The sequence below is a fragment of the Haliotis cracherodii genome, unplaced genomic scaffold (genome assembly GCF_022045235.1).
Source record: "Haliotis cracherodii isolate W230 unplaced genomic scaffold, xgHalCrac1.p SCAF_1, whole genome shotgun sequence".
Lineage (NCBI taxonomy): Eukaryota > Metazoa > Mollusca > Gastropoda > Lepetellida > Haliotidae > Haliotis > Haliotis cracherodii.
The window spans coordinates 53828861-53841980 of NW_027266264.1; the positions used below are offsets into that span (position 1 = coordinate 53828861).

Consider the following 13120-nt stretch of genomic DNA (forward strand, 5'->3'; position numbering starts at 1 on the left):
CACACTTTTCTTCTTAAGAATAGGAATGATAAGAGCTTCTTTCCATAGTGATGGAAATATTGCTCGTTTAAGAGGGGAATTGAATAGTTTAGTAAGTATTGGGGCTAAACAGTAAACTGTGTTTTGAAGTACTTTATTTCCAATACAATCAGGGCCAGTTGCCTTTGTGGTGTCCACGGACAGTAGTATATATCCGTAACTTCATCTTCCATCAATAATATATTTACTTATAGATTTTCCACTTATTCTAATTCTTCGCGTGGAAGGTGCATATCAGGATTGCATATGCGAGATTGGTCCACAAAGAAGTTATTGAGAATATTAGCAATATCCATGGAATTTTCATACAACGGGTGAAAATTTGTGTTTTAAGTTTAAGAAATTCCTTTACTACACGCCACCATGTCTTTGTATCTTGAGACTTATTTATTACAGTATCAATTTTAGATGCATGTGTTTTCTTTGCCTTACGGACATAGTCGACTACTTTATTTCTTAACAGCCTAAGATTTGCCCAATCAGCTGGAGTATTACGTCTTTTAGCTTTCTTATGTTGGCGAGTTCGTTTTCTTATTAAGGAGGGGCGGTCGGGTAGCCTTGTGGTTAAAGCCTTCGCTCGTCACGCCGAAGACCCGGGTTCGATTCCCGACATGGGTACAATGTGTGAAGCCCATTTCTGGTGTCCCCCGCCGTGATATTGCTGGAATATTGCTAAAAGCGGCGTAAAACCATACTCACTCACTCACTTATTAAGGAACGTATTTCATTATTGATCCACTGTGGATCCTTTGATCGTAAGATAACAATTATATTAGGAATATGTGTATCCCAAACTTTTATAAGTCGAGATGTAAGTTCGTCAGTAATTGTGTTCACATCCTCCGATGAGAATAAAAAATCACTATCAATATTGAGCATGTCAGTATTTAAGCCATCTAGGTCTGCTATGGAATAATAGTAACTTTATGTGTCTATTCCATTAGTTTTAAATACCCAATATTAGATACTATTCGATTATATTAAAAGACAACATCAGTGCGAGAGAATAACCAGTCTCGCTTACCCATCGAAACAGATTCCATTTGGTGCAAAAGGCAACATAACGGTGAAATTACAATTACTTGAAGTTGTGAAATTCATGGAAAATATAAAGTAATCATGGCAACATTTCTGCAAGGCAGTTGGCATTTTTGGCGAGTCTGTTACAAAAATGCCAGCTGCTTTCCAGAAATGTTGCCATGGATACCTTATTTGTGAGTGGCTTTCCCGACCTCAGGTGTATGGATTAGAAGATACACAAACTGTGTTTTCAACGCAAAGCTGGGTTACCTGTAGATTTAACACCGCTAAATTGAATTTGGAACCGAGCGGACAGGTGCATAATGTTATAACATTAAGCAGAGGTCACGATCGAGACAAAGGTGTTTAGTGTTACAATAGCAGAGGCCCTCATCGACATACAGGTATTTAATGTTACAATACCAGAGGTCGCCTTCGACATAGAGGTGTTTAATGTTACAATAGCAGAGGCCCTCGTCGACATAAAGATGTTTTATGTTGCAATAGCAGAGGCCTTCATCGACCCAAAGGTACACCCCCACCCCGACCACCCCAAAAACGCATAGATTGTTACAATACTTTCAACAGTACATTTCATAGACGGGGAGTATTCCATGTTGGACTGGTGCATGAAAATATAGTTCTTTTTGACTGATGAAGTGTCACGAATTTGTTTTATTGCATTTTACCACCGACAAGCCGAGGGATGTAACTTTCAAGGCCACATTGACGCTTCTCAGTCAGTCAGTATTATGTCGGCGAGTGAGGCAACAGTATCCGCTTGTTTATTGTGGTAACGATAGCAACATGCACTGTTTGGTGCATATTATGTAAAAGGGGAAGTTGGGTGGTTATTGGCAAAGGTGTGTGTGTGGACAACGCGAGTTTGGTCATACCCCAGTTGTTAGACAGCGGAGTAAAGATGGCTTTTCAAAACATGACAGTTACCTGTTGTGGCATTCTGCACAATTAAGATAAAAAAAAATAAAGACGTTTACAGTTAATGGGTAAACAACTGACCTACTCTGATATAATGTGATTGCATATTGTTTTACTTTATACCCGTACGTATTTAACCAATGAACCATTTGATCATGAACGCCACGTAAATTTGTCAGCTCTCATCTCAGCTTCTTAAGAGAATACTCAATCTAGATGTTTTACGAAAATTGTGCATATATTGTCGGATATATCTTAATTGGTCACAGACATGGCATATTTGCAGAAAGTTGACTGTTGCATCGAAGAGGGGTAAGTCCCAGGTGCATTTTCATCATTACCTCCACAGGAAGAACAAGATCGGATGATTTCACCAAAAGTGGCACTATTGACACATGCCTTCATCATAAATTAAGTTAATAAATTTATTTGTTTTGGCATAATTATTGTAACCTATCTTCATTAACCTCTATAAAAAAGTACTCAGCAGTGATGTTTGCACGATATTAATTTATAAAAAGTATATCTAAAATATAAAAAGTAAATGGTTTTCAAAGCAAAAAGATATTACAATACATCTATCAAAGTCTACGAGTGCGTAGTAAATTACTTAGTAAATCCGATATGTCCAGAAATAATTAGTTGTTTTGAAACTCGATCAGGAGTATCTACATTTCATTTTTGTCTGTTTGTTTCTACTAGAAATACATTATACATTTAAATTGTCAAATTGTCTTGACATGATGAGTATATCACTGATAGATCATTTTGTATTAACGTCGCGCTATGGCTGAAAGCCTTTGCGACGTAAAACTTCATATTTCCATTCCATTCCTTTTGTACTCCTTTTGTTTTTATACTACTACTGCTGCCACTGTGGTTATTACCACTGTTATTACAATACCTCTATTACATGTCAAGCATCATATTAGTTATCCAATAATTATATAATGCGCTGTACAGCTGTAAATGATATTGTTTATCTGTATGTGTATATGGGCCGATGACCTTTCATACAATAAAGAGACGTGGGTACAATGTGTGAAGCCCATTTCTGGTGTCCCCCGACGTGATATTGCTGGAATATTGCTAAAAGCGGCGTAAAACTATATTCACTCACTCACTCATACAATAAAGGTTGATTGATTGATAGTATGGGTATTTAAGTATTGATAAAAAAAACCTTCGGATTTATGAATTTTGTAAAGCAAATTGTGTGTCTGTATTGAAGATGAGTATCATTTTGTGTGTTTTTATCCAAAGCATCCTCATTACAGAGTTAAATATACTCACCGACAAAAGAAACGCGAATACCATAATGATATCTGTTCATTAATATATGAAGAATTACTTACATTCAAGAGATATTAGATTGGTTCGATGCATAAACGAACATACTGGTATGTTGTGTGAACCGCATGAACGCATCACATGTGACGTCATAAATCCATGACTCGAGATGCACCATATATGTCTCGTGCAGGATTAGCTTGTAAAGTGTGGAAATTACGTGCAGCATTTCGCGATAAGAATAAAGACACTCTGAGGTAACACTTGACTGATTGTTAGTTTTGTCATTAATTGGTACACATTGGAAACATCTCTTCTTAACGTACATACTTCTCTATGAATCTATGGTTCGCGTTCTTCAGGCGGCGAGTATATGTTGAGCGACTGTATTGGGAATATCCTAGTCTGTCTTACCGACCCTGAAACATTTATATCAACTACAGCCCATGCAAGTCTATAATGTTTGGCAAGTCTAGCTTACTGCAGTATCAGGAAAATGAAGAGAATCACTGGGCTCCCTTTTTATTAGATTTTTATTAAGATAACTGAACAACTGTTTTTTTCTGTACGATATGTTCATTTCAGAGACTATATGGTAGGCTAGGAATATCCCTATTATAACGCATTTGTCTAGCTGTAACAGTCTAAATCGAAGTTATCTCTACTTTATTTGTCGAGATTTATAAACTGTTCAAAGTAATTAATTTCGAGTTATTGTTCAAGTCCAGCCACAAGGCTCTGATATGAATATGTATATGTAATAATGTTGACGAGGGGTACAATGGGAGCAAGTCGTTCCCTTGAAATAACTTCTTTTCTGGATTGTTTCTTAAACATTTCTTACAAGTTGACGGATGACAAAGTAGACACATTTTATGGATAACATGTCTTTATTTTACTGCAATGGCGACTTTTCGGTATAGATCCTTACACCGTTGTCAAGCAAGGCTGTATAATGAACAGTGTACATTCACTATATATATATATACAGTAAAGTACGGTTATAACGAACTTAAGGGGACTGCTAATTATAGTTCGTTATAACCGTAGTTCGTTATAAGCATATATACAGCATAACTACAGCAAATAGTCGGGACCAAAAAAGTGAGTTCGTTATATCCGTCAGTTCGTTATAAGCGTGTTCGTTATAACCGTAGTTTACTGTATTGCACAACAACAGACAGTGTGGCTTCACCAATGAGGCTGTGTTCTGCTTGAAAGGATTCACTTCTATTCAAACAGTGTTCACGCGTCCTGTTCGCCCACTTGTTACCGACTTGTATAATCACTTGGTTTGTCGGTAACACGTGTTGTAGCTTCCTGCTCCCTTCATCTTCTACTAGGGAGATGTAGACCTTCGTTCTGTACCCATATCACAACAAACGCCTTCCCAGACGAATAAAGACCTTTGAAGGAAAGTGATAAAGGTAGGCTATTGCTAACACCATTTGTAAAAAGAAGTTAAGGACTCTCCGATTCTTTCATATAACAAAAGTTAATCTGTTATGACATGACTTGTTATCTGTTGGCTGTCGACCCAGTGACGTTCAACTAGCAGTAACGAACACCATCTATATACTTGTCATCTCCACCCATGCATGTTAGGGAACAGGAATATATGTGCAATGTATTTTGTGTGTTGGGGGATACAGATCGTGTGTGTGTGTGTGTGTGTGTGTGTGTGTGTGTGTGTGTGTGTGTGTGTGTGTGTGTGTGTGTGTGTGTGTGGATACACTACCCAATTACTTTATTTATGCCAATGATATTACAGTGTGATAGCCTCTCTGCATACAACACTCAAGATGAACGTCTCCGCAACTGCTCTACTTCTTATGCTGGCAGGTAAGCTTCCCGTGTTAAACAAATTATTACTGGTTAGGGACTGGTTATTTATACTTCTTTTGAATTCCATAGCTGACCCTCCAATCCACCCCACAAATATCTTAAAAAATCAAACAACCCGACAAAAAAAAACACCAAGCAAACATAAAACAAAAAAAACAACCAAACTAAGTAAAATACAAAAACAAACAAAAATCACTTTCAGTGAGTACAATCTTTTCAGGACTTATACTTTCTTCCTTCCTTATGTCTAAAACTCTATTTACATTGTTAAGGCTTCATTTCTCATGTAACAATGCCTGTTGACGGATGGAAAGCATATTTGTCTAGTATTTATTTTAATATCAAACATCCAGCTACCTTTAAGTTATATGACATTGTGAAAAGGGAAGGTAAATCTCTCAGCTTCTCAAGACGCCTATTCGCTTCAGCGACCTTTAAGAAACAAGTTCAAGCGGAACAGAGTGGTGGCTTCAGGCCTCAATGCTCGATGGGATATCGACTTAGCTAATATAGCCTCAGAAAATGACGGTGTGAAATACTTCCTCATAGGAATCAATGTATTTACACGGTTTCTGTGAGTGGAACCCCTAAAAATACAACACCAGATGCTGTCATTAAGGCCATGAAGATTTTTTCCCATGCTACTTTGCCACAAATTTTACGATCAGACAATGGGCAAGAATTTGCTAATAATAAGAAAGTGAGGTCTTTTTCAAGAAACAAGGGCATCACTTACTATGTCGTACAGAATGAAACAAAGGCTTCTTATGCTGAGAGAGCGATACGGACCCTCAAGACAACAATGTAGAGATATTTCACGTTCAAACAAACGTATCATTATTTGGATATCTTACAAGACCTCGTCCGGGATTATAACCACAGACCTCACAGATCATTGAATGAACTATCACCCTCAGATATTAATCAAACTAATGAAGCTATGGTATGGAAAGAACAATATATTGATACTTTGACGAGACCAGTAAAATCGAAAGTTGAAATCACACAGAAATCAATGAAGAAACCCTTCAAGTTTAAAGTGGGTGATCAAGTGAGAGTGTCTCATTTGAGACATACATTTCAAAGAGACTATCAAGAAAAATGGACTGAGGAAATCTTTATTATTAGGATACAGAGAGTAGACACGCCTGCAGACACTGTGTGGAGAGTGGAGAAGGTTTTGAAGACAAGGAAGCGAGCTGGTGTAAAAGAGGTGTTTGTGAAATGGACGGGCTATCCGAAAAGGTTTAACAGTTGGATCCCAGAGACTGATCTTTTGAGTATATAAGACTATTCCTCTTGAGAAAATGTTCATTTACTCTCCACTCGCCTTGGAGTCCACGTCGTGTCCTGATTGTGAGAAACCGTTTTCTAGGAAAGATGCTGTGAAGAGACATTGAAGGAATAGGCATTCACTACCACCACCACCACCACAATTTACTCCACCACCACCACCACCACAATTTACTCCTCCACCACCACCACCAACAACAACAACAACAACAACAACAACAACAACAACGACGACAACAACAACACCTAAGGATGCAGAACAGTTCAAGTTTACCATTCCATCCAATGCCATGGTGGCGGGTCTAAGCGGAAGTGACAAGACTATGTTTGTGTTCAACATTTAACTACAGAATCGCATCAAACCAGTACCAAATAACATTATCTGGTGTTATACGGAGTGGTAGCCTCTGTATCAGATGATCAGGGGACAGTTATACCTATGTGACGTTGGTGAAGGGAATTCCTTACAACCTGCATGAGGATAACTATCTGGATGCTCGGAATAATAATGTGATTGTTCTGGATGACCTCAATGCAGAGGCTAAAGATGATAAACGCATCTCCCAACTGTTCACCCGAACCTCTCACCATAAGAACGTCATTATCTTCCTATATGTGTCATTCAAAAGGTGGTACAAGTACAAAAGAAGCAACATAATGTTTTAATAGCATAAAGTCAATAGACTCTCAGTACAGTAAACATTACCTTCCCCAGTTGCAATAAAACTGTGTACTGTGTCAACATTGCTGTGACAATGACACTCCTCCTCTCCCCTGCAACTACACCCTATCCATTCAACTGTTTCAACTACATCAAACTTGTAGCGTTCACTCATCAAGCAGGAGGCTCGTGTTTTATTCCCCAAATGGGTACAATGTGTGAAACCCATTTCTGGTGTCCCACGCCGTGACATTGCTAAAATATTGTTAAGAGAGGCGTAAAACCATACCCACTCACTCACTCACTCGCTTGCTTGATAACGGTGTTATAACCTACACCGAAACGTGGCTTCTAATTGTAATAAGAAGTTGTTCATCCATATATCTTATCCTTATTTAGTACTCCATCTTCTAAATGCCTCTCAAAGAAGGTCTACTGATCCGTGTAATGTGACTATTCATCACACCATGCACAGTTCAACACATACATATTTTTAGCATAAGAAGGATAGTGTTATCAATGCTATAAAACAATCTGGTAAGATTGGTATTACGATCTGGTAAATATGTAAATGTGGTCACCGAGCAGGCACTACGTTTAATAAACTACTTCGGCGATGCAATTCCTACAAGCGAAATAAACTAACAGTGTAGAGAGGGGCTTCTAGATGTATTTTTCTGTCAAGGAACAGGGCTGTTACTCGTTGTCTATTTCCATGTCCTTATTTATGTTTTCTTTACAATAGTTGTATGGATCCTTGTGTATATTTGGAACCGCTTTAGATATCCAACGATATGGTCACTTTTATGCGTTAAGATATATTCTCTGACCTTTGAAGGTCGCGATTTAATAAGGCGAAATTATTTTGCTTAACAATCTGTAAACCAAACTGAATGATTTCAGAAAATTAACCTCTCCCTCCCTCCCCCTCCCGTCCTCCCTCCCTCCCTCCCTCACTCACTCACTCACCATGTTGGGTCTCTATTCTAACCAAGGGCAATTCAACAACGTCTGACTGATATAGTGGTAATATAATATAGTTTCTTGCAGGTGCAGTTCAGTGCCTTGAGCTGAAGTATCTGATGATGCTCCCGATGAGCGTGGAGCATGAGTTCCATGTCAAATACTTTGCATCAAAAAGTGTCGATGCTGTGGTTCGGATGCCTGGTTTTAACACCACCCTTTACCCCCACAAACAAGGCGTATTCAGAATAACTGGAAATCAGTCTTATCTGGTCGGAGGCAAAGAAGATAAAGCCCTCATACTGACTCTTACCACGAATGATGATGTCGTTATTGGACCTTTTGAAGCCACGGTCATGTGCTCCGCCCATTGGGCAGAATACTATGCATATCTGGCTTTGCCAATCTCTGCCCTAGGAACACATTACATCATCTCAACATATACACCAGGAGATGAAGGAAGTGCTCAAATGGTAATTACCGCATCTGAGCACGACACTGATGTGACCATCACATTGGAGTCCTCTAAACCTGTCAAAGTTCTTAATAATACTTACAGCAAGGGACAGATGATTCAGTTTACCTTAAACCAGTACCAGTCCTTGTCCTTTGAGGCAGATTCAGATATTACTGGAACCGTAGTCCGCAGCTCCAAGACTGTAGCAGTGTTTTCTGGGAACTTCAGAGCTCGGTTTCCTTTCGACTCACCTTTCAAAAATATGAGAGACCCAACGTTTGAGCAACTTCCCCCCGTGTCACTGTTAGGTCAAATATATGTTGTTCCCAAAATACCCTTTTGTGTTTACCAAGAAGCTAAATTCATCGCTGCCTATGAAGCCACTGTGCTTCATTTATCAACAGAGGCCGAAAATATCACCCTAGGAGAGACCGATCAGGCCTCATTAGAAGTTAAACAGAGTCTCTATCTTCTGTCCAGCAAACCTGTTCTTGTCACCACAATGTGTCGAGGAAAAACAGGTAATAACCCGACGTCTTTGACATTCGTACCTCCGGTTGAGCGATATAAGAAGCTGTATCCAGTTCCAAGTCCACACGCCAACGAAGTAACACAATACCTGACAATCATTGCCTGCTATGCTGACAAAACTGGATTAATTGTAGACAAGAACCTCCTTTCATTGGAGAAACCTCATTGGGAAAGAATTGGAAACTTTGCCATCACCACTGTGGCTAAGCCCAATGGACAGTACGTCGTTGAAGCAGACTCCCCCTTTGCGTTGATGAGCTTGGTGTACGAAACAGGTGTATTGGCCTCCACAAGTCAGCTGTGTTTAGGGTTCGACCTGGAAAAAACAGTCGACAGTTTCTGTTCTGTGTCTCTTCCATCACCAAGAGGTACCACTGCAGGTAATATGTCGTCCAACCAGACGCGCCTCTGTGTAAGTTGTGCACGTACTTTAAGGTTATCTAATTTCAATTGAAAATAGAAAGGCTTTATATTTGTCTCTGTAATGTGAACATATTGCGTTGGGAATGTTGATTGAATATACAATATTATTATTCTAATTTGATATTAAAAAATGGTGATATATATTTTTCGGCTAGTTACAAATGCATATGTAGTAAGTCTGGATTAGAAGTAAAATAACTATCATTCTTGCCATACATAACGATTTAGAGGACATTAAACATGATGAAATTCTATAGAAAATGCAGAGCAAAGCCATTATGGTCACACCCCTTTAACTTATTCTTCGAATTTGATTTGAGATGTCTGTGTTTTGTATTTTTTTCTAAATGCTCATTTCCCTCCAAGAACAAGACATCATATTCGGACTTACCAGAATATCATAACCTTGATTTAAGGTTAACAACGACAACACATGCCTTGATGTATTCAATTTGTTGGTATAAACGCGTTTCAGTACAAGTCAGTTCTTCACACAAGCCCACGACAGAAACGCCCACGACAGAAACGCTCACGAAAGAAACGCCCAAGAACGACACGTCAGTGACTACATATACTGTTCTACTGGTTGTCTTTGCTGCTGTTGCTGTTGTAGCTATTGTCCTTTTGGCTGTCATCATAATCAGTAAGTGAGGGCACCGATCTGTATGATTCCTATGTCCTGTATGCGAGATACAGTGAAACCTTTTACGCCCGGAAACCCCTGGTTCCGGGCGATCTTTCTTGAACGCAATTAACTTGATATGGATAACTTTAAACCATGATTTGCTATTCCGTATCCGTATTCAACGTAATAAGCGCCCGGCTCTAATAAGCGCCCACGGCGATATTTGTTAATATATTGGCTAGTGAACAATCCCAATTAGCACCCCTTCCGATTGATCAATGTACACAAGACTTATTTATTTGTGTATAATACGCACTCATGTGTTATATGCACCCTCAATTATGGGCAATTAAATTCTGGAAAAATATATCTGTCGTATATAAACATTTCAGGCTGTCAGCATAAACCACTAAATATCTTTCAACTCTGTTTTTCTTTCACCAAAATACTATTCTAATAAGAGCCCCCTATTTCTAATTTTGAGGGCGCCCTGGGCGCTTATTACGTCGAATACGGTACTTATTTTCCGAACGATGAAACAGCAAGATAACTGCTCCCTGTTCTCTAATCTATCTTATTGTGGTGAAGCGGAAGGTCCGGGGTTCGATCCTGCGTCATACCAAAAGAGGGCTAAAACAAGGACTGATCGGCTCGGAGTCAGTATACAGTGTCTGAGTGGGGTATTCATGTCAAACTGCGGCATGGTATCTCAGTGGGCTAGCACTATAAATCGGCATCAGTCCGGACTAGTACGAACAGCCTGTGTAGATCGGCGCTCGTGATCAAGCAATGGATTGTCTGGTCCAGACTTGATTATTTACAAACCTCCGCTATATATCCGGGATATTGCTGAGTATTTATCAGTATGTCTTGTCTTATAATAGACATGCTTTACTAAAATTGTTCGTGCTTTTCAGAAAAGAGAAGCACAAGATCAACTTCCGGTGAAAATCATTTGACAGATTCCCTTTACGCATCCATCTACACCGTTTCACGTACGTATTATCATTGCTTCATCCATGATGATTGCGCTGCACGTCATCTTATAACAAGGGAAAGTATTTCATCAGAAAATAGGCGGCATGCAACCCTCGTGTTCATATAGATATTAACTGTTTGATTGGCATACAAGAAGTTGGTGAGTAACGAAGAAAACACAACTTTCAGGAAAACAACTTCCGGTTTATTGCATTCAGCGACTTTTCGAATCAGAGTCTTACACCATTATCAGTGAGTGAGTAAGGTTTTACGCCGATTTTAGCAACATTCAAGCAATATCACGGCGGGGGACACAAGAAATGGGCTTCACACATTGTACCCATGTCGGGAATCGAACCCGGGTCTTCGGCGTGACGGGCGAACGCTTTAACTACTGGGCTACCCGACCACCCCTACACCGTTATCAAGCTGAAGTGACCACAACCAAGTGATAAGGTGACCACAACCAAGTGATAAAGTCACCACGACCAAGTGATAAGAGATTATATACATGATCTGCGGTAGATAATGTTAATCTGTTAATCTGCTGCTGGTTGTAGTCACTCAAGCTAGATAAGAAATGTCATGCATAAAGTTGTATGACAAGGTTTTTTTTTACATGTCTGATTATGTTTTCAGAGCCTGGTGACCAATATGATAGTGTACCTGCAGACTCAGGAATGACCTCAGGAACAAACTCAGAGCCCTACATTCACGTTATTCATTATCCGACAGGTTGGTGTTTATGTTTAGTAAATGTTTACTTTATTGTTTTGGTATTAGAGGGTTCATATTCAGCGTCTTGTACAGCCCGGGTTTTGACTAATATCATTATTGCCCTATAACAATGCTTCCATGTTTTCCACTATGCAAGACTTATATCTCAACACTCCCTTCTTTCCAGATGGCGTTACAGCTGTGGACGGAAATGTATAATCTATATATATCTACATCTAACCATGGTGACACACTCTGTGTAGGTGTGTGTGTGTGTGTGTGTGTGTGTGTGTGTGTGTGTGTGTGTGTGTGTGTGTGTGTGTGTGTGTGTGTGTGTGTTTGTTTGTCTGAGCGTGTGTGTGTTTTGTCTCTGAGCGTGTGTGTCTCTCTGCGCATGGGAAAGCCTCGCCTTGTGTAGGAAGCAAGACTAGTGTGTCTGTGTCTGTGTGTGTCTCTGAGCGTGTCTGTGTCTGTGTGCATGGAAAAGATTCGCCATGTGTAGGAAGCAAGCGCGTGTTTTTGTGTGATTAAATGAACACCAGAGACCCCAGGCTTTGATTGCACCATGTATGATTACCCACAGATTGCCCCAATTGCGAGACAGGAGCGTGAGACACACATTACATTGTTCTTAATTCCATCGAAAGAATTGAGTGTGCCGAAAGGATTAAAAACAGCACTGAAGAATACACTACTTGAAGCCCATTTCTGGTGTCCCTCGACGGGAATTATGCGTAAAATCATTATCACTCGCTCACTCATATTGTTTGACAAATCTGTATTTCTTAAATATCTTTGACTATCTCTCAACGTATAAAGCCATTTACTAACCCAATCTGTTGATGATTTATACGTTATCAGATGCATGTAAATAACATTAAAAATACACTGTAAACACGTGTTTAGATCCTAAACACAAACGTAAACACGTTCCTGCTCCCATAATTTTGACATGTTTAGGTCTTATGTTTAGGATGGTGTTCAACAGATTAACGTGTTTAGGGTCTCAATGTGTACATCCTCCTTGAACTTCATCGTAGGTAATTTAAAAAAGGGGTTCTTTCTATGTTTTAATTTGTGTTTAGTGGGAATACGGAAGTGAGTGTTTGGGGTGTGAGGGTGGATAAGGGGGGGAACCAAAGAGAGTTAAGAGCATATCGTAGTAATCAGATATATTTTTAATGTCACTTATCTGTTTGAGATAAGTACAACTGGTCACAGAGCAACAACATGTTAAACCTCGCGGGATACGAACCTGCATTATTATTATTTTATTCTATTTTTTTTTTTTTTTTTTTTTTTTTTTTGGAGGGGGGTAACGAAAGAGAGTTATGGGTCT

At 39.3% G+C, this 13120-nt stretch overlaps 1 protein-coding gene across 2 annotated transcripts; it reads left to right on the forward strand.

The window, feature by feature from the left end:
• Nucleotides 1–4590: 4590 nt before the first annotated feature.
• LOC139465643 (uncharacterized) lies at nucleotides 4591–12905 on the forward strand. Of its 2 annotated transcripts, none has more exons than XM_071247365.1 (7): nucleotides 4591–4715; nucleotides 5060–5130; nucleotides 8138–9418; nucleotides 9937–10104; nucleotides 11004–11081; nucleotides 11704–11799; nucleotides 11969–12905. In XM_071247365.1, the coding sequence occupies exons 2-7, from the start codon at nucleotides 5091–5093 to the stop codon at nucleotides 11998–12000; spliced, it is 1695 nt and encodes a 564-aa protein (XP_071103466.1). In that variant the 5' UTR covers nucleotides 4591–4715; nucleotides 5060–5090; the 3' UTR covers nucleotides 12001–12905. The 2 variants fall into 2 exon arrangements, with proteins under 2 accessions (XP_071103466.1, XP_071103476.1); XM_071247375.1 differs by having other exon boundaries at nucleotides 9943–10104.
• Nucleotides 12906–13120: the final 215 nt, after the last annotated feature.

Coding starts and splice junctions, on each gene's coding strand:
- LOC139465643 (XM_071247365.1), top strand. CDS start 5,091: ATGAACGTCTCCGCAACTGCTCTACTTCTTATGCTGGCAG. Junction 5,131..8,137: donor TCTACTTCTTATGCTGGCAG/GTAAGCTTCCCG, acceptor AGTTTCTTGCAG/GTGCAGTTCAGTGCCTTGAG. Junction 10,105..11,003: donor TTTGGCTGTCATCATAATCA/GTAAGTGAGGGC, acceptor CGTGCTTTTCAG/AAAAGAGAAGCACAAGATCA.